This window comes from Candoia aspera, chromosome 8, assembly GCF_035149785.1.
Source record: "Candoia aspera isolate rCanAsp1 chromosome 8, rCanAsp1.hap2, whole genome shotgun sequence".
NCBI classification, from domain to species: Eukaryota; Metazoa; Chordata; class Lepidosauria; order Squamata; family Boidae; genus Candoia; species Candoia aspera.
This window is the reverse complement of record NC_086160.1, coordinates 41,087,681-41,113,841: the sequence shown is the minus strand read 5'-3', so window position 1 is coordinate 41,113,841 and position 26,161 is coordinate 41,087,681. Positions and strand designations below refer to the sequence as shown.

Here is a 26,161-nt window from a genome sequence, read left to right as displayed (position 1 = left end):
TGCTCACCAAAGAGCATCCCCCTTTCCATTTTCTTGGCAAGATAAATTTGTATTCTAGAACTAGCTTGGCTGCACAGTGGATTCTCTCTAGATATTTATTTTCACATAAATTAATGTATAACAAAGAACACCAAGGTTGTATTATTAGGTCTAAGGACAATACAGATAGGACACTTCCAACAGAGCAGCTCAAGGCTGCCTAAGATCAATGCTAAGAGAGGAAAAGGAACCAACAAGCATGGATATCTTATATGCCATAATGCCGAAATAATATATCACACTGTATTACAGCAGTCATACTTGTTATGCTGTATAGTTGAAACTTCAAGGTCTCCATTTTTATTTGCTGGCAGTGTGCATAAAGCCACTACCTGGTTGAGAAATGGGGACATGAAGAATGCATAGACCAATGTTGAGAGCCAAGAGGATAGATTATGGAGATTTGGAAGGTGTCTTCAAGCAGAATACCAAAGCTAGAGGAAGGATGGCAAGGTAGCACTCATAAAGATATGTCACACTACACAGGGAAAGCAATGAAGACCTATACAGCCCATTATGGCAACAGAAAATATGACTGCTAGCTTAAATGTGATTTTGCATTTGTATATTTGTATTCTTAAAATACCAAACATGTAAGATTCTTATTCCAACAAGATTCAAAACCATTCTACACCTAGGCCTAAAGAAAATAAACCAACCTATGAGCTGTCAGCTGTCATAGTAATTTAATAGATAATTATATGGAGCCTACAGGTCTATTTCTCCCTGTTTCTCCAGCTCGTAATCCATATTCTTACTGAACTTTTCTTCTGCTTTTTCTATAATTATTTCCACATCCTCCTTGTTTTACAGGCCTACCTTTCTGTTTAAATCTGTTATAGGACCTCTGCCACCTGTTTGCTTTATAAAGGACAGTAACTGCATGACCAGAGATTAAATTGGCACTTTTCAAGTGTAATCATTGCAGTTAGCAAACGATGCATTCTGATACTACTCAGGTTCTTCAATCCACATGGCACATTTGCAAAACATCAAATGCCATTAGAACATCTAGCATACAATTATTGGCATAGGACAATGCAGATGTTATACTGACACTGTTTGAATTGCAAAACTGAGTGTGTTGTTTTTAATAACAGCTTCTATCATGATTTTAGCATAATAAGGTGCTCACTGACAAAACATGCTTATGAGTCACAAAAGGCTTCCATTCAGTTATGAAGATTTCATATTCAAGTGCAGAATGCTACCATATACATATACTTCCTGTAAAACTAGTTGTACCTGTCATTATTATGTGTCAGTTGTACATTGTTATAATTTACTAGTTAATAATGCATGGGATTTCAGTAGAATACTAAAATACATTCATTCATTCATTCATACATACATACCATTCTGAATGCTTATGGTTTATTTGAAGTAAGTATAATATAATATGTTTAGCACCTAAATCACCATACAATTTTGCAGCATTCTTTATCACTGTCCAGGAATGTGCAAATATAACAAGAGTTAAGTCCCATCAAAGGCTTGAGGTTTTTTTAAAAAAAAACTACATACCACCAATCTATTAAGGAGTCAGAGTTCAGAGTCAGTTACAGTATTAAGTGTATTAAGCTTGCTTGGCAAAGACAATGGTTATTCTCCCATATGTTGCTCCTGTTCTCTTTAAATAGTATATACTATACTCTGTAGCTTTTGTTACAGACTTTTTTTTCCTGGCAGCTGTTTTTTGGAGGGGAGATTTATCAGGCTTACTGCACTTTTAGGAACCAGCAGAAAGCGCAAGAAGATCTAGCCTGGGCAAAGGACTGCTGCTAGCATTTACTTGAATTTCTTTTGCCACTTGGACCAATTGCAGAGAAGTAGTGATACCAATTGAGGATCAGTCATATCTGTGGCAAAGCAGAACAACCATGTCTCCTTAGAGGTCTTCAGAGACCACGTTTGCCTATCAGCCGTCTTGGACGGGGTGACATAATAGCCAACCTAAGCTATCCTGAAATACCTAAGCACAACTGGATTTGGAAGGACTTGGTTGGGAAACCACCAGGAATTCCAGGGCTATAGGCTAGGCTGGGAAATTAACATCCTGGACAAAGGCAGTGGCAAACTTTTTCCATATTGTTACTATAAAACCATGTAAACAGGTCCATGAAGTCATCAACAGTCAAACTTAATTCAAGCGTCTTTACCTTGTTATCTAATTACAAAAGCAGCACACTGGGCATCAACCAAATTCCAAAGATAAGATTGGTTCACCAGCAAGCTGACCTTTGTAACAGACCGCCCCCCCCCCATTTTCCTATGCCTGATGAGCAGAAACGGGCTTTGCACCTCTCTCCTGTATTTCTCCCCAAATGGGTAGTTTCAAGATTATGATTCTTTATTGCACTCTTCCCCAACCTGATATTTTACCCACACATTTTAGACTACAATTCCCATCACATTGATCATACTACTTCAAGCTGACAAGAACTCTTGTTCATCCTATTCCTGCTTCAGCTGCACCATTACCTAAGATTCAGGAATGTAGCAATAGAGGTCTTGGTGCCCACAGGCAGAGGGAACTCTGGGCTCTGCCTTGTCTGGCATGCAACATGGGAAAGCACAGAATGGGGAGTCTAACAGAGGCCACTGCTGGAAAGCAAGACAGGGAGCTAGGACCTAGCCAGAGGGGTACAAAAGCTTCCTTCCGTGGAGGCCTGCTGGGGAAAGGAATGGCACAGAGCAGGTATTATCAGTCAGGCCACATGGGTAAAAGTGGCTCCAATGGTCCATTCCTTTGACAGTTGGCTGCCATAAGCAGGAAGATGTTTAACTTGGACTTGAGGCAAGTGTCGTTGGAGCACAAGACACACAGAGAAATCTGTGCTGCTGCTACACCACCACCTCCATACTCCAAGTCAACTATTACCTTGATCAGTAGCAGTGCTGCTGCCTACCAGCTGTTCTTCCCCAGTCAGAGGATACTTTGTGGTGACTGAGAAGATGGGGGAGACCCTTGTGGGATTTAAGCCAACCGCTACAGCTGCTGGTGGAGAAACATCAATGTCACCTTCCACCCTTTATCACTCATTCTCAATTGTCCCAGCCTGGGCAAGGAGGGAGTTGGTGGCTAAGCTGTCATGAGTGAGGATGGCGAGCAGGGGGCTCCTATCCAGGCTGTAAAGCGTAGTACTGAGGAATTAGGTGGCCATTCAAAGAGACACAGATCGGGCCCGCCTTAGCTTTGGGGTTTATATGTCTGGGTTTTTCCCACGCTTCTTCAGTTTGTTAGGATTCTCTGTTATGTAGCAGTAATAAAACACTAGAGACCTATTCCTTGTCTCAGCGTGGTTCCTGGCTGTTAGGACATAAGCTCTCTCACTGTGGGGGTGGGGGTGGACTCATGTGAGAGATTTGCCTTGGGTTCCAGGGAGTTCTATATATATCCCTGTGATTGGGTCAAAGAAGCAGGAAGCTACCTGGCATTAGCTATTACGTGCCACATAAATTGCCATTCTGCAGCTTGCCGATTCTAACAGAGCATTTTGCCTGAGCACATACAGAAATGTTAACCAAAGCTGTGGTCACTGGCCCACCCACAATGTAACAATTATGGGTGGCATTCTACATGGCTGCATTGTAGCCTCCTGTACATCCCAACTATAGAAGAAGCTTCAGCAGACCCCCTGGAAATCAGTGGGATAAGTAAGTCAACAGCTATTCCAGAAATACAAGCAAGTGATCCATTTATTTAGAATCCTGAGCTAGATTACATGTGTGTGAGTGAATTCCAAGCACTTAATTCACTTATTTAATGTTATGAAAATATCAGCTTTCATCGTAAAAAGTAATTTTAAGCTTTATGGCTGCAATCTGATCTCAGTGTCTAAAAGGAAAATTAGTTTTTCATGTCCTTCACCTTACATTTGACAAGTTGCCCATCTGTCTTAGAAGTACATGCTTTACTGCACTGAGGCAGGGCTAGATGGGAAGGCAAAACAGTAACTTGGATTTCTGCCCATTACTCTTAAATCCTAGTGCAGAGAGATTTTCCTTAAGTTTCTGAATCAGCAGCAGAGGACAATCACCTTGTTTTCCTATACTTGATGATCACTGAGACACTGAGTGCATTCATCTTGCAGCAAACTTTGAGCACTGATTGTTGTTGTTTATTCATTTAGTCGCTTCCGACTCTTCGTGACTTCAAGGACCAGCCCACGCCAGAGCTTCCTGTTGGTTAATCTGTAGTAGAAAACATTAACACTCCCCTTTTTATACTACAGAATAAGATGCAAACCAATTTTCTTTGACAACTCTGTCTTTCCATTCACATTATTTTAACATTATCTCCCCTTTGGTTTAATAGAAAGCTACCATCCTTCTTCCTGTGTATTTCTAAACCTTGTTTATTCGTTTAGTCGCTTCCGACTCTTCGTGACTTCATGGACCAGCCCACGCCAAAGCTTCCTGTCGGTCGACACCCCCAGCTCCCCCAGGGACAAGTCCGTCACCTCTAGAATATCATCCATCCATCCTGCCTTTGGTCGGCCCCTCTTCCTTTTGCCCTCCACTCTCCCTAGCATCAGCATCTTCTCCAGGGTGTCCTGTCTTCTCATGATGTGGCCAAAGTATTTCAGTTTTGCCTTGAATATCATTCCCTCAAGTGATCAGTCTGGCTTTATTTCCTGGAGTATGGACTGGTCTGATCTTCTTGCAGTCCAAGGCACTCTCAGAATTTTCCTCCAACACCACAGTTCGAAAGCATCGATCTTCCTTCTCTCAGCCTTCCTTATGGTCCAGCTCTCGCAGCCATATGTTACTACGGGGAACACCATTGCTTTAACTATGCGGACCTTTGTTGTCAGTGTGATGTCTCTGCTCTTAACTATTTTATCGAGATTAGTCATTGCTCTTCTCCCAAGGATTAAGCGTCTTCTGATTTCCTGACTGCAGTCAGCATCTGCAGTAATCTTTGCACCTAGGAATACCAAGTCTTTCACTGCTTCTACATTTTCTCCCTCTATTTGCCAGTTATCAATCAAGCTGGTTGCCATAATCTTGGTTTTTTTGACGTTTAGCTGCAAGCCAGCTTTTGCACTTTCTTCTTTCACCTTCATCATAAGGCTCCTCAGTTCCTCTTTGCTTTCAGCCATCAAAGTGGTATCATCTGCATATCTGAGATTGTTAATGTTTCTTCCAGAGATTTTAACTCCAGCCTTGGATTCCTCAAGCCCAGCATGTTGCATGATGTGTTCTGCGTACAAGTTGAATAGGTAGGGTGAGAGTATACAGCCCTGCCGTACTCCTTTCCCAATCTTAAACCAGTCCGTTGTTCCGTGGTCTGTTCTTACTGTTGCTACTTGGTTGTTATACAGATTCTTCAGGAGGCAGACAAGATGACTTGGTATCCCCATACCACTAAGAACTTGCCACAATTTGTTATGGTCCACACAGTCAAAGGCTTTAGAATAGTCAATAAAACAGAAATAGATGTTTTTCTGAAACTCCCTGGCTTTTTCCATTATCCAGCGGATATTGGCAATTTGGTCTCCAGTTCCTCTGCCTTTTCTAAAGCCAGCTTGTACATCTGGCAATTCTCGCTCCATGAACTGCTGAAGTCTACCTTGCAGGATCTTGAGCATTACCTTACTGGCATGTGAAATGAGTGCCACTGTTCGATAGTTTGAACATTCTTTAGTGTTTCCCTTTTTTGGTATGGGGATATAAGTTGATTTTTTCCAGTCTGACAGCCATTCTTGTGTTTTCCAAATTTGCTGGCATATAGCACGCATTACCTTGACAGCAGCATCTTGCAAGATTTTGAACAGTTCAGCTGGGATGCCATCGTCTCCTGCTGCCTTGTTACTAGCAATGCTTCTTATGGCCCATTCAACCTCACTCTTCAGGATGTCTGGCTCTAGCTCACTGACCACACCGTCAAAGCTATCCCCGATATTGTTATCCTTCCTATACAGGTCTTCTGTATATTCTTGCCACCTTTTCTTGATCTCTTCTTCTTCTGTTAGGTCCTTGCCATCTTTGTTTTTGATCATACCCATTTTGGCCTGGAATTTACCTCCAATGTTTCTAATTTTCTGGAAAAGGCCTCTTGTCCTTCCTATTCTATTGTCTTCTTCCACTTCTGCGCATTGCTTGTTTAAAAATAATTCCTTATCTCTTCTGGCTAACCTCTGGAATTTTGCATTTAATTGGGCATATCTCCCCCTATCACTGTTGCCTTTGCTTTCCTTCTTTCTTGGGCTACTTCTAGTGTCTCAGCAGACAGCCATTTTGCCTTCTTGGTTTTCTCTTTCTTTGGGATGTATTTTGTTGCCGCCTCCTGAACAATGTTGCGAACTTCTGTCCAGAGTTCTTCCAGGACCCTATCTACTAAGTCCAGTCCCTTAAATCTATTCTTCACCTCCACTGCATATTCCTTAGGAATATTAGTGAGCTCATATCTAGCTGATCTGTGGGTCTTCCCTAATCTCTTTAGTCTGATCCTACATTGTGCAAGAAGAAGTTCGTGATCTGAACTACAGTCAGCTCCAGGTCTTGTTTTTACCGACTGTATAGATGTCCACCACCTTTGGCTGCAAAGGATGTAGTCAATCTGATTTTGGTGTTGTCCATCTGGTGAAGTCCATGTATAAAGCCGTCTCTTAGGTTGTTGGAAGAGAGTGTTTGTTATGCAGAGTGAGTTGTCTTGGCAAAATTCTATCAGCTTATGTCCTGCTTCGTTTTGTTCTCCCAGGCCATGCTTACCTGTAATTCCAGGTGTCATTTGATTGCCGACCTTAGCATTCCAGTCTCCTGTGATGAAAATAACATCTCTTTTAGGCGTGTTGTCCAGTAGGTGCTGCAGATCCTCATATAACTGATCTACTTCAGCTTCCTCAGCATCTGTGGTTGGGGCGTATATTTGGATCACTGTGATGTTAGATGGCTTGCCCTGAATTCGAACTGAGATCATTCTATCGTTTTTTGGATTGTATCCAAGCACTGCTTTAGCCACTTTACTATTAATTAGGAAGGCTACTCCATTTCTTCTGTGGTCCTCTTGTCCACAGTAGTAGATCTGGTGGTCATTTGATGTGAAGTGGCCCATTCCAGTCCATTTCAGTTCACTGACGCCCAAAATGTCTATCTTTAATCTTGACATCTCACCAATAACCACATCCAATTTGCCCTGGCTCATAGATCTTACATTCCAGGTTCCAATGGTGTGTTGATCCTTAGAACATCGGATTCGCCGTTCACCACCAGCACCGTCGGCTGCTAGCCATCCTTTCGGCTTTGAGCTAGCTGCGTCATCACGTCTGGGGCTAGTTGAACTCATCCTCTGTTCCTCCCCAGTAGCATTTTGACCATCTTCCGACCTGGGGGTCTCATCTTCCGATGGTATACCGACGTATCTCTGGTTGTACTGATCCATTTAGTTTTGACGGCAAGAATACTGGGGTGGGTTGCCATTACCTTCCCCAGGGATCGCATTTGGTCTGACCTCTCTGTCATGACCTTCCCATCTTGGGTGGCCCTTCACGGTTTAGCTCATGGCATCATTGAGGTACTCAAGCTCCAGCACCACAAGAAGTTAATGATCCTTTGCTGAAGTGAGCACTGATTAATTTTTAGTAAAGATGTAAAGAATAGTGTAACACCCAAAAGTTCTTGATCTGGAGCTCTTTACCTGTTAGTTATTTGTGCCCAACGATCAGCATTTTCACAGCAAAAAAACCACAAGAGGCAATTATTTTCAGTGAAGAACTGATGCAGGGCTTCATCCTGGAGGATATAATGAATCAGACCCCATGCCCACTTTTTTCCCAGTATTAAGCACCCCATTTAAGCATGTACATAAATGTACATAATGTCTAGTTTGGCCTGGGATGTTTCTTGGAAATGTTTGGAGAAGTACTTTGGATGTTAGGCAGCTGCTCTGTTTCATTACAAAATAATAATAAGAAAAAAATCCTACAAAATGGCAAAATCATTTTGAAGGCCATACACAATGTTAGGTATCATAAGGTCATAATCATCTTAAAATGTTTCAATGGGCAGCTATCAGCATGAAAACTGCCAACATCTTTGCAGCATCAAAAATGCTGGTTTCCAACACTATGTGATATTGGCTGAAAAGAACTTTCAGTCCAGATCAGGGAGGCTCCCCACAGTCCTCATTTTCAGTCTGCCAAGATCCTGCCACCAAATATTAGCTGCATGGTGATTCAAAATTAGTATGCATTATTTTTTGGATTTTTAAAAAATTAACACTGGAAATAGGATGCTATTCCCACCCATTTATTTATTGCTTTTATTTATTTAAACAATTATATGGCTGCTCATCCTACTCACGTGACTCTAGGCAGCTCACAATTCATTAAAACTGTACAACCCCCAACCCCCTGCATTAAAACTAACAACAACAGAATGGAGGCTATCTATGTAACTTATACCTTCGGTCATTTAACTGGACTCATTTAACATCTTGGCCAAATGCCTGAGAGAACAGCCATGTCTTTAAAGCTTTCTGAAAGGCTCAGAAGGATGGAGCCAACCAAACCTCAGGGGGAATGTTGTCCCAGAGGACAGGTGCCACAATACCTAAGGCATATTTCTAGGGTTCTGCTAGATGACACTGCTTAACAGAAGGGACCTGGAGCACACTCATCCTGCTGGATATAGTGGGATAAGCAGAAACAATTGGAGATAAGTGGTGCTACAAATAATCTGTTCCTGTAATATGTAGGGCTTTACAGGTAATCACCAGCACCTTGAATTACACCCATAAACCCATTGGTTTCAGATATATATGCCATGTTTTAAAAATTTACTGTTGTCCTTTATTTTCCTTTATAATTATTCTATATTTTCTTAATTATCTTTGATGTCTGTTTTTTTCCAATAAAAGAAAAAAAGAAAATGGATGCTGCTACTTTCATCACCAAGCAAGATATTTCTAGCTGCCAGGAGAAAATGGGAAATGCCCTGAATAAAGTTGCAAGTCACAAATTCATAATTCTTCACTTTAAATGTGGGCAAAAAATCTCCTTAAAGTCTGAACTTCCTCAGGGTCAGTCTTGTGGTGGGCCATGTAGCAGAGGAGGGGGAACCCAATCATTCTAATACACAACACATATTTGCCTGCTGTGTGCAAACTGTGTACAAACTAGTGGAGCTTAGCAAATTATTTCATCATGCATCTCTGCAGACTTTCTCTTGTTACCATTTCTATGCAGATTTTTTGGAGTGGGGGAAGATGACAGCAGCTAAACACCATGCAATCCCTTTCTTTGCTGCTCAGAGGGCAAACAAAGTGGGTACGTTTTAGTTTTTCATTGAAAATAGGGTATGCTATCTAACCCCCTATTTAACATGAGCCCCGTGTGGTGCAGAGTGGTAGGCAGCAGTACTGTAACCGAAAACTCTCCCCACAACCCGAGTTCAATCCCAGCGGAAGCTGGATTCTCTCTCGGGTAGCCAGCTCAGGTCAACTCAGCCTTCCATCCTTCCGAGGTTGGTAAAATGAGTATTCGGCTTGCTGGGGAAGGTGACAACTGGGGAAGGCAATGGCAAACCGCTACAGTCTGCCAAGAAAACATCACAAAAGCGGCGTGCCCCCAAAGGGTCAGACATGACTCGGTGCTTGCACAGGGGACCTTTCACTTTCACCTCATCTAATCCCTGCTAAGCAAGTTTGGACCTGCTCAATACTTGACGTCACTAAGAATTAAGCTTGACCAGAGAAGCTTTATCTTCCTTGGACTGAAAAACGGGACGGTCTAGGTTCCTTTCCTAGATATGAGAGAAATATGAAAGTATAACATTTGTTACAGAGTTGAATTACAGAATGACCCATTCTTTCTGTCCCAGTGATTGCCTCTGTAACTTTAAAAAAATGGGTGACTGAGGTTAAACTTTACAGCAGCAGCACAGATTCAGTAGGTATTTAGACTGACATCTTCAATATCGCATGCATTTTTAGAAAGGGAGGGCTGCACATAACTTCCTTATTTTATACACACTGTTATTATATACAAACATCCAGGTTATGACTGATAAACAAGCTTTTCTTGCTCAGAAACATCATCTATTTTTTTAGTAACATTTTATTTTTAGAAGTTAACAACTGACACATAGGCACATTCACCAAGTATTCCACAAAGAAAAAATTACTAAGCCACACATTCATAGAGTTAATTATTATTACATATAATTTTATACCAAGCTATCAGTTTACACATCCTTAGACGATTCTGTAGATAAAAGGAAGGATGCCTATCCCAAGGACATAAAAAAGATAGGAGTGTTTTTAATATAATTTTTACAATAAGAAAGCTGAAATCTATGGACTTTTGAAGTCCAAAGTACACAGTAGCAATAATGTATTCCCTCCCCATAGTATCTACTAGTTTTAATACCCAGTAATCTTAAAGCCTGTCTTACATTGTCACATCACATTGTGTATTTCACTGCCCTATTGACTACTAACGTATGGAATAATGAAACACAAAACCTTATGCTATCATGTCATGAGAAGATTCTAGCTACAAATTGAGGGGGGACAACCAATATACCTATTGTTTTGGCTGTAACTATGAATTAACTATAGGAAATGTCATGGGATGATACATGAAACTTCCCAATGTACTGGGCATTCCTGATATATGGAAGTCTATTATTTAATCCAGTATTTCTCAACCTCTGCAACTTTAAGATGTGTAGACTTAATTCCCAGAATTTCCCAGCCAACTAATGCTGGCTGGGGAATTCTAGGAGTTGAAGTCAACACATCTTAAAGATACTAAGGTTGAGAAACACTGATTAATCAGTGGCATATAAGTTTTTCTTCCAAAAGAAGGCATAGATTAAAAAAATAATTTTAATCATCCTGATTTTTAAATAATCATTTCAAAAAGGAAGAAGGTGAAATAATCAGGAGAGTATAAAAATACCTATGCTATGAAGCAGTTATTGGTATCACGGGTTATACCCAATATTACAATTCTTCAGTGGCTCAAGACATATGTAAGCAAAGTCCATCTGATCACTGAAAGGCAGCTACTGCTGATGGTTTGACTCTTTGGATTTGATTGGTACCATTTAATACAGTTACCTTTCCCATTTTTAGCAGTAAGAATGAAAGAGATTTTGATTCGGAATCATTTCAGTAAGAACTTCTCAGATATATATTTTATAAATAATGCATAAACTGAAAAACATCTATCTTTTGGTATTATTTCCACTATTGTGCAAATAATTATTTTACATTGTAGCCATTTTTTTTCAAACAAAAAGCCCATACAAAAGTAAATATATTAAGGAAAATATGCATAAAATGTGTACAAAAACAAAGAAAACTATAAAAAGAATAATTTGCATTATTTTATGAACTAGTAAATAAAAGTAAGAACAAAATAAAATTGCGAACAAACTGCATACATTTGCAGAGATGTGCACATCCCCCCCCCTTTTAAGAGATGCAGCTAATTTGGCAGCAAAACAGAATGATGACTAGGACTGACAAAGCTGCCAGTTTGGGTTTTATTTGAAGCAGAAACTGCTGTTTGTATAATTTGCTATATTGAGGAAGTAGTATTTTATAACAAGAAATTGACAAGCAAGCTACAACAGATATTTCCTCTAAGCTCTTTTACAGCTCTTTTAAATTTTAATTAATTTTATAGCTCTTTTGAATTTCCCTTCATTTCAAAAGACAATCAATCAGATTAACTAATCATTCATGGATTTAAATTACAGGAAGAATCATCCCCATTACTTGACTTATAGCCACACCGTAATTACACCAATTTGGAAAAAAAAATTCTTCATTTGCACAAGTCCACTTGCTAAAGGAATGTAACCATTGCCAGATTAGTGGGCAACACAAGATACACATTTCAAAAGAAACTTCACAAGTATACTGAGAGAAATAAGCTTTCTTTTGCTGGAGAGTGAAAACTGCTTGAAGATTTACACAAAAAGTAAATCTAAATAGAGAACATTTGTAGCTCAGGGTTGAACTGTGGAGAATAATGTGGTTGCCTAAGTGTGCACCTCCTCTTATAAGTAGGGATGTGGCTGTGTTCAGAATTAACCAATCACATTCAAACTCATGTTAAATAGTAGTCAGTACACACCTGCCATCAATTAAAGTGACCCTGATCAAGCCCACATAAAGTTTGGCTGTTCTAGTAGGATTTTTCTGACATTTACTCAGTTGCCTCTTACAGCAAAAGTCATGGTCTGCAAAGAGCTTACAAAGCATCTCACTGTTGGAAGGTATCAGTCAGGAGAAGGGTACAAAAACATTTCTAAGGCATTGGATATACCATGGAACACAGTGAAGACAGTCATCAACAAGAGGAGAAAATATGGCACAACAGTAACATTACCAAGAACTGGATGTCCCTCAAAAATTGATGAAAAATCAAGAAAACTGGTCTGAGAGGCTGCCAAGAGGCCTACAGCAACGATAAAGGAGCTGCAGGAATTTCTGGAAAGTACTGGTTGTGCACTGCATGTGACAACAGTCTCCCGTATTCTTCATATGTCTGGGCTGCGGGGTAGGGTGGCAAGACGGAAGCCTTTTCTTACAAAGAAAAACATCCAAGCCTGGCCACATTTTGCAAAAACCTACATCAAGGTCTGACAAAAGTATGTGGGAAAATATGTTATGGTCTGATGAGACCAAGGTTGAATTTTTTGGCCATAATTCCAAAAAGTATGTTTGGTGCCAAAACAACACTGCGCATTACCAGAAGTAGACCATACCCACAGGGAAGCCTGGTGCTGGCCGCATTATGCTTTGGGGCTGCTTTTCTTCAGCCAGAACTGGGGCTTTAGTCAAGGTGGAGGGAACAATGAACAGTGCCACATATCAGTCAATTTTGGCACAAAACCTTCAGGCCTCTGCTAAAATGCTGAAGATGAAGAGGAATTTCACCTTCCAACACAACAACGACCCAAAGCATACCTCCAAATCAACAAAAGAATTGCTTCACCAGAAAAAGATCAAAGTTTTGGAATGGCCCAGCCAGAGCCTGGACATGAATCCAATTGAAAATCTGTGGGGTGACCTGGAGCGGGCTGTGCACAGGAGATGCCCTTGCAATCTGACAGATTTGGAGCACTTCTGCAAGGAAGAGTGGGCAGAGATTCCTAAGGCAAGATTGTCATGGTTCCTGTTTCAATGTTCCTGTGAACATTGTAACTAGTTCCCATGCCATGCTGGTGTTGACACGTTACTGTTCGGGAGGGGGCTGCTGTTGTTCTTTGTACCAGGCACTGATATAGAGACTTTGGAATGTCTATTTGGCTTCTCTCTCCTGTTCAAGGACACTTTCCCAAAGACTGGCAGGAACCATTAGGAACACCTGCAGGCGGCAGGGAGTGGACTCTTTCTGACTCTGGGGGGAGGGATTGGAACTGTTTAAGCTTTAATTGTTTGAAAGACCCACTTTTTTTGCCATTCTCAGCTTTGCTCTTGAACTTGCATACTATCCAGTAATAAATCAGATATCCATAAGCTTCTTGTGTGAGTCTGGTTGAAAACTTGGGTAAGCGTTCATCACAGCCATGCTGATAAGACTCCCCTAAAAGACTGAACGCTGTCATAAAATCAAAAGGCGCTTCAACACAGTATTAGTTTAAGGGTGTGCACACTTATGCAACCATGTTATTCTAGTTTTTTATTTTTATTTTTTTGCCCTAAAAGATTTCAGTTTGTTTTTCAACTGGACAGCTTATATGTTATATTAAAGGTGGAAAAAATTCTGAAGTGATTTCTCTTGGTCTGATTTTTTTACATCTCAAAAACCTGGCATTTTAACAGGGGTGTGTAGACTTTTTACATCCACTGTATGTATGGAATTATTGTTATTTCCTAGATTTCATTTATGATTAAATGGTTTATGAAACATAGAATTTGAGTTTCTCTACTAAACGTTCAAAATTTTCTTAGCAGATTGGAGAGAGCAGAATGGAATTTGAGTATTCCCTGGGTTAAGAGTTGTTCATCAGAAGCATGAGGCATTAGAGCAGTCATATATTTTATGGCGGGTAGACTAAAGAGCATGGGGTCTGCTGATAATGCCATGTAAACAATTCAGAACTTAAAGGCAAGGAAAGGGGAATCAAACGTATATGACGATATTCAGCGTGGGTGTCTGTTGAGATTACTAAATCAGCAGAACTATGAGAAAGTGATTTCTTCTGCTCCTCTCTCTCAGTCCCATGTATACTCTCAAAAGCAACTTCAGAGGCTATTCAGATTCTCCAGAAAATGAGAAGTTGCAGGGCTGAAAAGAAAGCTGCATCACAGAAATGTAGGTCCTTCCACAAAGTCTTGGATTTTCCTCCTAAGTGTTTATTAACAGTTCCTTTTAAAATGATGCTGACTGCATGACAGGTAATGGAAAAATATTGATATTTCATTTATTTGCAACATACACTCTGGTTTCTCTTCAGATAATATAAATCTTTCACCTTTTTTCATGTGTTGAAAACTTCACACCATTATGTTCTGACAAAAGGAAACAGTTCCATCTTAGTTGCTGCTCCATACCTACACAATGCATGACAGATTTCTGGCATGATTTCACAGGCTGTCAACTATTGGAACACACCCAGGTTGCAATGAACTACTTCACAGACCAGACTGATGAGAACCAGCTGCTATGGTAAATCTATGGACGCATATTTGACTATTCATTCCAAAGAAATGGCTCCTGTAAAGAGGCCTTCGTCTTCCTATGAGTCTAAACTTAATGTAGATTTGGGCAGATAAACTACTGAATATTTGAAAGCAGCTGAGGATCCCTAAAATACAAAGTTTGATCTATGTCAAACTTTATCTTAATTTTCAGTTCATCTCAGAGTTAATATCTGAAATTATTTTTCTTTTACTTGATCCATTACAATAAACTAGGAACAGAACATGCAGTTATTATTCCTTATGTACAAGACAGACAGACCCTTTAAAGCAAAGTTTCTCAACCAGGGTTCTGTGGAACTCTAGGGTTCCATGAGATATCACTAAGGATTCCCTTGGAGAGCATGATTTATTTAAAAACATATTTTAAATTCGGGCAACTTCACATTAAAAGGTAAGTTTAATTCTTTAAAATTTCAGTTTAAGAGCACTGTTAATGCATATATGCAGGCCTACGCATGAAACGAATATAATGTGTAACTTCTGGCCTATATCTGAGCCTGAATGGGCAGGTGGTCCCCGAAGCCTGAAAAATATTTCAAGGGTCAAAAGGTTGAAAAAGGCTGCCTTAAAGGATCCAGATGTTGAAAATTTAATCCTATTCCCATGAAACACAAAACTAATTGGATTTAAAACTTTTTGATTGATTTTTACATTGAATGTCTTTAAATGTACTATTAAAGATTATGAGAAAGATTTGAAGTTTTGGCCCATCTGGAATTACACTGTGTCTCTTGGTAGCAACTCTAACAAGTAAACACCTTCCCCTCTTTTACTATCCAAGATCCTCTTTTCCTAGGAATTATCAGAGGCTAAGTCTGGAACCTTTTACATGGAAAGCAAGTGCTGCTGAACTTTAATGGAAATTATATGAAAATGCTACAGCTAAGCACTTTATATTTTCAGGATCATTTGAAATTCTTCAGATTTTCCCCCAAACATTAAACCTCTGGTTCACTGATTCTTCTTTCAGGTCAGTTTTGTTTTTACTTTTATACAGTATACACACACATTTAGCAAGGAGTAAGCCCTAATTTCAACAATATGCTCTGTTAGAATAGCACTGATTTTTTTTTCCACCTGGAAGCCAAGTTAGATTCTTCCAAGCCATTTTATATTATGCAGTAATGGTCAGAAATAGACTGAATTCTTCACCTACAGATGAAGAACTCAGTCTATTTCTGACCATACATATTTTTCAATACATTATTTTCAATACATTAATGAAATCCTAAAAATAAAATACAATGCCAGCAGGTAGTGCCAGTTGAGGTGCTAGTCTTTATCTGAATCTGTTTGAATCACTGTTCAGTTTGGCTAGGTATCTAAGAGAAGGACAATTCCTATAAACTGACCAATATTTCTTTTTCTAGTTAAGAGTCTGAAGTAGCCTTAAACAGCTTCTTGAATGATTTATGATACTCTCAAAATAGGATCTGATTTGAAGGGGTAAGGAATTTAAAGAAAAACAACAACGCTATGTGATTTTATTGCTATCATTCAGTTTTACACAAACTAGATCAGATCATGAAGAAACAAGAAAGGAAGAGTTTAAAGCCTACCCATGAGTTACTACTGCAATTTCCATTCTGGTAACTGCCCATAATAAAGATAACACACTGGGAGAAAGGGACAAATATAGCTATTTTTGAAGAAAACGTAATATAAAAATGAAAAGGACAAATTAAGTTTGCTCTTACAAAAGGTTTCCAAGCCACCAGAATTAAAACACCTTAAAAAGAAAAAACACATATATGTGTAAAAAACTTATACTACCTTGACTGAAAGACTAGCAGTATTAACATTCCTTTAGGCTCATGCTTCTGCCATTCTGACATAATTTATCTAGGGTAAAACTAGTCCAATTATATTTCTGTTTCTGTATTGCAACACTAGTAATGAATTATTATATCATGGATGCCTATGGAAGACTGTACTACATAAATACACAAAGAATGAAATGTATTATCTTTCTGACTGCCCAATGCTGGTAGCAAAAGTTATTCAGTAGTAATTATAGACATAGTAGCCATCACCACTGCAACAAACTGTTAAGTCAAAAAGAGTTCTGTAGCGCTGGATTATTGCTTGTAACACAACCAGGTGTAGATGTTGCTCTGATCCACTGAAACAATAGAAATAAGAAAGGGGCTTGTCATTCATTTATTTGTGTAGGCAACAGAAACAGAAAATGTCCTAAATCATTTTAAACTCTGATGATCAGAATGGATTTGTTTTTCTACAAGGTAGGCAGTTGGTCACAGAATTAGCATGAGTCTTGACCAAATCCTATTACTTATTCATAAATAGGATTTGGTCAGGACTCATGCTAATTCTGTGACCTCAGGCAAGTTACTCTTACCGGGTGCACCATGTTTACAGCAAGGTAAAGAATAAGGAACCATCACAGAGATCATTGGGGGATTACTACAAAAGGATTACAAAGCACATTAAGGACACCCAACTCTTTGCATAAGTACTTGAAAGTACCTCTCAAGGAGATCAAGAGAGTTCCTAAAGATTCCCTAGATATGGTCAACAATCCCAATGGTTTTATGGAATTTTCATAAAATTCCCTCCATAGGATGCTTCTAATTTTTTCTGTGCAAGGACATAGGAAATAATTAGCAACAAAATTGTTAGCCCAAAATAATCTTACAAGTTATTAATAACAGCCTTTCCTAACCTAGTGCCTTCCAAAAATCTTGGGGTGACAATTCCCAGAATCCCTACTAGCTGGCTTTTGGCTAAGAATTCTGGGAGTTTCGAGCCCAACAGTTCTGAAGGGCATTAGGTTGCAGAAGCTCTGGGAAGGCTCAAGCAAACCTGTATAAACATATCCAAAGGCACACAATGGAAGGACAATATAAGCCATTGCTTTTGTTTTGTTCAAGAGATGTGCATTTTCAACCTGAAACACTGAAATCATATATAACCCATATAGATCAGGGTTGAACGATGGAGCCCTTGGTGCTCTATGAGTGTGGTTGTTTGCTTGCAAACGTTTCATTACCTGACTAGGTAACATCATCAGTGGGAGCAAGTGTGGGGTTTGCTCCCCAGGGCACCTAGTTGGGTCATGAAACGTCTGCAAGCGACCAACCACGCTCAGAGAACACCAAGGACTCCTCGTATATGGCCCCTCCCCCCAACAGAATAAGAAAAAGAGAAATCAGAACCAGATCAGCACAGGATATTGAGGGTGCAATTCTACATAGGTCTACTCATAAGGAGTCACACTGAATTCAGGAGGACAGTCTCCTTGATAAAGAGGGGCTGAATGACTCTTTTCCCGGTGGCCCAGGGAGGAGTCGGCTGTTCTTACCAGTAATCCCGCCGCTGCCTCCATCTCCTCCGTGCCCCTTCCTTTTCTGCAGGATGAAGTAAGGGTTGGCCCGCTCCGTGATCCACAAGGCATTTGCCAGCAGCACCTCCTCCGGGTTCACCCACATCCTCCCAGCTAAGACAAAGGCAGCCCGGTTCTTTTCGGCGGACGCTTCTCAGTCATGCAGCCTCCCTTTGCCCTAAGCGCCTTGCCCAGCTCGGGGGGACGCCGTCAGCAGCTCGACGGGAGCGCGAATCACCGGGGAGGACGGGGGCAGGAAGGAGCCGCAGCATGCCCACCGTGCCTCCCCCGTCCTCGGCTCAAGGCAAGAGCAGCTACCAGGCTCGGGAGACACGTCGGTGGGAACGAGCAGAGCTGACGCGGCGGCTGGGCCCGCCCAGCCTCACTCCAGCCAGGCGGCAACGCCATCTCCCGCCCACCTCATTGTGTTCAAGCTCCAGGAAAGATGCGATTGCAGAAGGTCGACCGCATCCGACCGAGGAGGAGGAGGAGGAGGAGGAGGAGGAAAGCTGGCGACGATTCGGAATCACCCTCTGCGCAAACAAAACCCGGAAAAACCGCCTTCCCTGCACAAACCCCTTTCCCCGCACTTTATGCGAAGGAGACAAGGTCGCCTATATCAGTGAGAGGCCAGAGAGCTGCCTCGCTCAGATCGGCCGTCTCTTCTCCACCTACCGATGCCACCAGTGCCTTTGGAGCGCGCACTTGGCAAACACAAGAGGGTGCCCGCACGGGTTGCGCAAAAACCACCTCGGATTTCTTAATATCGCGTCCTGTCGCCCCTGCATCTACCTGTTCTCTCCAGGTTAAAAATACACCGCCTTATAAACTCGGAGGCGCACAACACAAACCTATCCGGAGTGGCTACGAAAACCTTCCTCCCAGAAATGAGACGCCGTCGCTCATAAAGGCAGCTAAGGCGACGGCGGTCTACACTCGTTCAAGCGCACGCAAAACAAAAGGAGGTTGGCATCCTCCGCTCGGTTGCTAACGTCACGCTCGCCCAGATCGCCCAGCGAGGATGGCACCGACGGAAAACAGCCCGAAACTCTCCGCTCCGCCGCCGCCCGCCTCCCAAGGGCCGACGCGCCAGGTTCCGAGTGGGCGGGGCTGTCCCTGGCACAACCTGCGCAGCGCGCGATGGTTGGCCTCGCGCTTCCTGCAGTCCCAAGGGCCGTCACGCGATCTCTCTGCCCGTGCTCGGTTTCGAATCCCTGTAAGCCCCACCCAAGCGGCTGGAGCCGACCGGCCTCCTGCAGAGCGCCGGCCGGAGCTTGTGGTTTCTTGGAGGGAAACGCGGAGGAAGAGACACGTTTTCCCTCTTCTGCAACCAGAAGGTGCCGGCAAGATAGTAGTGAGTCAGAAGTAATCGTCACATTCGGCTTTTAGGTCGGACTGTATTGCCAGTCACTCGAGTGTTCCACGAGCACCGTTAATTTAGCAAAGGCATTCCTGCAGGTGTTGCAAGAGATAAAATATATTGACATAGGAAAAGCTGCAACGAAGAACTATAAGCGCTATAAGAACTAAAAGTACACAAAACCTTCGTCATCGATAAATACAATTAAGCTGCATTATTAGATTGGACAAGAAAAATCCAGACTGGAAAATTCAGACCACCTCTAGGCAGGAGCGGAGGTATGAAACCCAAGTTCTTTACTGCTATCTGGTGGCGGTCTGAATCATTGCGGTCCAGGTCTGGTAGCCCAAGGAAACGGTCACTTTTCTTGCTCATCTATGTAGGCATGGGAACGTCTCACATTTTGTGATTGTTTGCCTTACAGTACTGCTAATATTCTTGCATAACATCTCATATGTTTGATAAGATTATTTCCAGGCTCATAATGGTAGTTTTTTTATGTGCAATAATAAGCTAAAGGCGTACAGAAAGATCTTTAGGAGAGGGAGCGCTCAATATAGCAGTTCTGGCAGATGTTTATTTTGCTACGCTGTTTTTTTTTTGTTTGTTTTGTTACGGGAAGCTTTATCTCTAGGTAAATCATTATAAAAGATATGTCCTTGAGGTTAAGCTGTTTGACTCTGGTTCCACCTTTATGGTTCTTTTGTGAGTGTTTTAGTCTGACTGTCTTACCACACCCTGTTTTTTCAGGTGACTTGGTAACCTTCCTTCAGCAGCTCAGACTACTTTATTTAAATATATATATATTGGTTATTTGTTTGCTTGCTTATTTAGATAGATCTTAGTCCCAAGATAGAAAATAATAGTTGACTTTTATTTATAGTTCATTAAACAAGAGGCTAAAATTAGATTTACCTGGAATTTGAAGACATATGCAATATGCCAAGATTTGTTTGTACCAGAGTATGTACCTATCTGAGTTTAATATAGTGAATACACATTATGAATCCTTAGAAGACAGAATATAACAGGAATTTCATTATACTACTAAGATAGTTGTAGCAAGAACTTTTCTATAAAGATCAAATAAAATGTGCTCTCACTGGTCAAAACAGTCGAATGAAATGGTGTACTTGATCACACAACTAATATTATCAGACAGGTAAATAGTAAAAACAAGTGAGCTTAGAGCTAATAATTAAGCAATGTGGAAAAATATTTTAAGAGAACCAAATAAATATGTTTTACTAATACAGAGTGAAATAATTCACTAATATAGTAGCTAAGTTTTAGGATGGACCAGTTCAAAATGTGTTACTTTTTTATAGAAATAACTGCAAACATTTACATTGACTCGTAGGATATAGTAGACTATTTTTAAAAATCCAAGAGACTATTATGAATAATACAAATATTCTGGAAAAAATACATTGGTTCCATAAAATTGACAGCGGTGCTATTTGTCACTGTCATTTACCTTTGATTATATTTCAAATATAACAGAGTTAAGTGACGGTGACAAATAGCACCACTATCAATTCCACGTGGGAGTGGGAATGGATGTGCATGCAGAATGGCAAAGAGAAACTGAGAACTGGAAACGTCAGAACCAGGTAAGGTTGTTTGAGCCTTACGTCTGTGATTTCTAGGACAGAAAAGAAAACACTGAAGACCTAATAATAACACTCTTGCCAGGTGGAAGGTGGAATTTGGAAGCTTTAAGAGTTTTATGGGAAAATCCCTTCCCTTTCTGTTTATGGCTGGCATAGTTTTTTTTTTTTTTTGCTTCTAGACTGGTGCTTCTCATCTTAATGATCTCTTAGTTGTGGACAAAGAGTTTAACCTGGGCAATATCAAACTAAATATTACTGATTATAATAAGCTTGCTAACTAGTGTTGCAAAATCCTTTGAACCTTTGGTCTGTGGTGGCTTGTTTTTCATGTAGCTAAAGGCGTACAGAAAGATTTAAGAAATTAAACTAACACGTGGAAGTCAAATCATAATTTCTGCCACCATAGGTTTCCAGGAATATTATATTACAGATAGTCCTCGGTTAACGACCACTCATTCAGCAACCCTTCAAAGTTATGACAACGCTGAGTGAGTGGTACTTATGACAAGTCCTCGAAGTTCTAGCCATCCCAGCAGCCCCATGGTCATGTGATTGTGATCCAGGCACTTGGCAACCAGCTCACATTTAACAACAGTTGCAGCCTCCTGTGGTCACATGAACACCATTTGTGACCTTCCCTGCTGATTCCCACAAGCAAAGTCAATGGAAAGCCGGCAGAAGGTCGCAAGTTGCTCCTGTAAGTTGCTCCCACTCTCACCGCTTTTTCTCCTGAGGAGCCTGGTTACAGAGTATGAGATCCTGGGGATGTCATACTCCATAGATTAGCCATGCTTGCATGGAACTGTGGCAGCCACCTGCACGCCCTCTAGTCCCTGGCAGCAGCCACCCACAGCCCGGCCGCACTTGTGCAACACCTCAGTGGCCACTGGTGCCTCCTCCTGTCCCCAGCAGCAGCCCTCCCTGGCCTGGCTCCACTTGCTCTGGGCTGCAGCGGCCTCTTATGCACCCTCCCGCCACCAGCAGCAGCCATTCCTGGCCACGCTTGCGTCAGGCTACAGCAGCCACTTGCACACCCTCTGGAGCACCCACCCTGCGCTTGGTCATGCTCGTGCTACAGCAGTCAGTTACCTGCCCACCAGCCTGCTTGCAAGGTGCCTGGGACTCTCAGATTCCTGCCGGCTTCCCTATTAACTTTGCTTGTTGGAAGCTGGCAGGAACTTGCGAAGAGGTCCTCGCTTAATGACCTACAGTCCTCACTTAACAATGGTAACTAGGGACTGCTGGGATTGCCATCGCTAAGCAATTCAGTCACATGACATTGCACTTTATAACCGCATTGTTTAGCAATAGAAATTCTGGTCCCAATTACTGTTGTTAACCAAGGACTACCTATAATCCACTTAGTGATAATCTATAGGACATATGCAACCCCAGCTATTCTTGAGGAGACCCATGGAGTACTCACCCTCCTCTGCCCACATGGCTAGATAGCTAATAAACAGATCACTGATATCTGCTGTTAATAACAAGACAAGAATAGTGAATTTGAATGGTTTGAATGGGATTGTAGGAATTATAGGAGACATGATGCTCTCTCTTCTAGTGACTGTGCTCAGAATTGGTTGCCTTGCTTCTAGCATTAGCTACAGGAAGGAAGTCATTTTAAGCATGAATGAAGTTTGTTGTATCACCTTCCCTTCCTGTGATCATAAAGAAAATTGCTGTTTTCCTATGGCTAGTGGCAAGGGAAAATCATTGATTAAGAGAGGGATTGCTAGGTGGAAGAGGAAGCAATCTCAGAAGTAACAGAAAATATTTTTAGTCAGTCCATTTGGGTTTGTTTGTTTAGTTGAGTGTGAATTCTGTGGAGTTCAAGGGAACCTAAAATAATAGAATTGCTTGGAATTATTTAGGGCATCCCCAATTCTCTGCTGAGTATAGGAATCCAAATTAAATATCCTAACAGTTGGCTGCTCAGCTGCTGGGTTGACTGTGTCCAGTGAAAGGATACTATCTCCTTTGGTAATTGGGTCCAATGTCAGTCTGCTCTTCCTGCTAGGAAGTTTTTCTTAATGTTGATCTGGAATAACCCTGTATATGATAACAATATTATTCTGTTTTTCTGCATCCTGGGACAATAAAGAGGTTTTGACCTTCTTAGTTGTGGCAACTCTTCAGGGATCTGAAATTTTTTTCATATTCTTTGTTCTACATGCATAGGATTACAGCATCTTGGCTGAGTTCTATATGTTTATTCAATGTTTCCCTGAGTTCAGTTGTGTCTACTGCAATGTACTGTATTTTATTAATAAATACCTATGAAACAAATTCCTTAGTTCTAACAAATTAATTAAAATTGAATTGTTATGTAATTTAAAAAATCAACAAAGAAGTATTTAATATTAAATGTAGCATAAAACTCCAGTAGCCTACATGCAGACACAGTATACGACAATACAAACTTCAGAATTAAAAACCATTTATTCTGATGTCAAAGAAATAACAAAGTTTTTAAAATTCTAATTGTGCTTAGATATAATTCCTTAAGCAGACTTTTAGGTGTTCTAGCTCTGTATTATTATTATTTAAATAAATACATTATTTAATAAGATTAGAAGATTATATTATGAAGCGATCCTAACAGAAATGAATAATAATCTTTTTTGTTTGTTTTATACAATGTTAGAACCTTTTAATTACATACTTTTACATTATGTATTTTTGCCTTTGGCACATGAGGGAAGGGCAGCCAACAAAATTCTTTGCATAAACAAATACATTTATGCATATCCTAAGTTCTGTGAATATACAATGCAGATTGTAATATGAATGTAATAGACATATATAAGACAAACTAGAAAAGAAATACAGGTTCATTTTTTGATAATAAAAAATGTATGTTTTCATACATTGCAACAAAAGATGGATGCTGCATTGAAACATGATCAACACCAGCCTTCCCCATCATGTCTTGTTCTTCCTAAAGCATGTGGACCTGTTTGCATTTGCTTATGCCCAGAATTTTGTCAATTCATGGTGTGAATCCTAATAAGTAGGATAGATTAGATTGAGCTAAAAAATTTTTATTCTCTCTAAATTCTCTTATTCTATTCTCATATGGTTCTGGAATGCTCAGTCATCCAATGATCTAAGAAGTTAAACTGCTACAGAGTGCATGAAGACCACCAGCAACCCAAAAGGGGTACATAAATTCAAGGCTGTCAGTGGCTCCTAGTTATGATAGCTATATTTACCTGTAGGATCAAAGATACGTTGCTGAGAAATAACACCTTTTATGGAATACTGGGTGCCAAATGTTGGCTTTTGCTAGAGTTCGCCTGTGAGTAAAGGCTCTAGAATTATCACACAAAGCAAGTTCTAGAAGTGGTATTTGGACTGGGAAGATGTCAGTGGGCAGAGACTGGGCATGTTTAAAAATAAACATAGATCCTATGCGGTCCTAATACCCATGGTGTAATGCAAAGACGTAGTCACTGAAGTAATAGAAGTTTCACCACACATCCATCTCCTACAACTACAGTTCCCAAGCCCCCACCAAACAGGAAATTACCGTTAAAATTGTTTGAAATCTGTAATGTGGCTGTGACCACAGAAGTTGTGTTACTGTTATTATTTCATAAAAAAGGAACACAAATGGTTTGTTAGTTGTTTGTAAAGGAAAATAACCTATTTTGCAATGTCACTATACAATTTCATGTCATATGACTCCCAGATGTGCTAAGACTGAGGAACCTCATTAGTAATCTGCTCGGCACCTTGGGCTAAGCTGACATTTTTTGCTATATTTAGGAACTGAGTCAGCCGCTCTGTGTTACAACTACTGAGAATCTCAGTAGACTGATACCAGAGCTTTATGTAAGGCTTGGATAAAGCCCACCAAAATACGGAGTGCAGAGTTAAAGCTGATTGGCACAGTTGTTAGGGAGGCACAGTGGCTTTCTTGGCATGCTGTTTTATTTCTCCAAAGAAAGGACTTGAGGCAAAGGGAATATTAAGCAGGACTTAACCTGAATCATGAAGAAAAGCAGCTTCTGTGAAATTTATTTAAGGGCTTCTTAATACCAGTGTTGCTGTTGTGCAAACAAACAGACACATAGGCATTTCAAACTCATTTTTCTCATGTTCAGACAAAAAGTTTTATAATGTCCCAAGCATCTTTGTTATTAATATCATGCTGTTCTACAGATAACACAATATGTAAGACAGTGAATATTTGTATACTATTTCTGCTGCAGCTTCTCCCTAGTTATTCCTCTGTTGAGGCAGAGAAACTGGCAAATCTGTCTCTTTCAGAGTTGGTAAACTGCTCAAAAAGGACCCAGCTGATGGGTCACTGGGGCAGTAGATGAGCTAGAATGAAGCAGGAAGGAGCTCCTCCTTGTTTCACTCTGCATCACTCCTCTGTCTTATTAGCATGTAAGCTAAGCTTTTCTAGAAGACCAGCAGACCATGTTCCGAAATAGCCTGAGTGACAGGCTACCACTACCGTGCATTTCTCCTTGGTGACCCATTCGTCAGCCAACTTGAGCAGTGGCTGAAGTGTCTGTTACAGGTGCCTGCCAATCTTTAAGAAGAAAGATTGGTGTAGGTTTTTTCCAGCACTGGTGTCATTAATTGGGATGGAAAACAAAGCCAGGGGTATCTACCAATCATTGCCCTTAAATTGTCCCACAGTAATGCTGGGACCACTGAGGCAGATTAATGTCTGGTCTGCTGGCATATTTTTCTGCCAGCTCAAGAAGTGGGGGAATCCACATTAATGCTACTATGGGAAAAAGCCCATAATCAGCCAGTTGTCACTCCACTGTGTGGCACAAAGGAGCTCTGGAGCAAAGGAAGGCCAAGCAAGACATGCCAGCTCCAATCTTTTTCACTCCTGATGGCTCTTCTGCTGCTAACAGCATCTTGGGAAACGTAGTACAGAGGAGCTGGAGTTAGAAAGGACATGTTTCTTCTTTGGAAGGTAGCTTATTCCTTCTTCCCTGAAGCTTTCCATTGATACCATCTCAGAAGAACTAGTTATTTTTCAGGAAGATCAAGTAAAAACACTTCTGTGGACATCAGTGAATGCAAAGAGTGATTGGCTAGGAATGGGGTATATTTTTCTCCAGGTAAAAAGTAGAAAAAATCCCTTGGAACAGTGTTTCTCAACCTTG

General features: G+C 40.7%; 1 protein-coding gene across 2 annotated transcripts in view; it reads right to left on the bottom strand.

Moving 5' to 3' along the window:
* The window catches only part of TBC1D9 (TBC1 domain family member 9), a 64,926-nt gene extending 45,821 nt beyond the window's left edge, over nucleotides 1-19,105 (bottom strand). For both annotated transcript variants that reach the window (XM_063310830.1, XM_063310831.1), the window contains exon 1: nucleotides 18,030-19,105. In XM_063310830.1, coding sequence (XP_063166900.1) covers nucleotides 18,030-18,156 — 127 coding nt within the window. In that variant the 5' untranslated portion in view covers nucleotides 18,157-19,105. The remainder of the gene's footprint in view (nucleotides 1-18,029) is intronic.
* Between the last annotated feature and the right edge of the window lie 7,056 nt (nucleotides 19,106-26,161).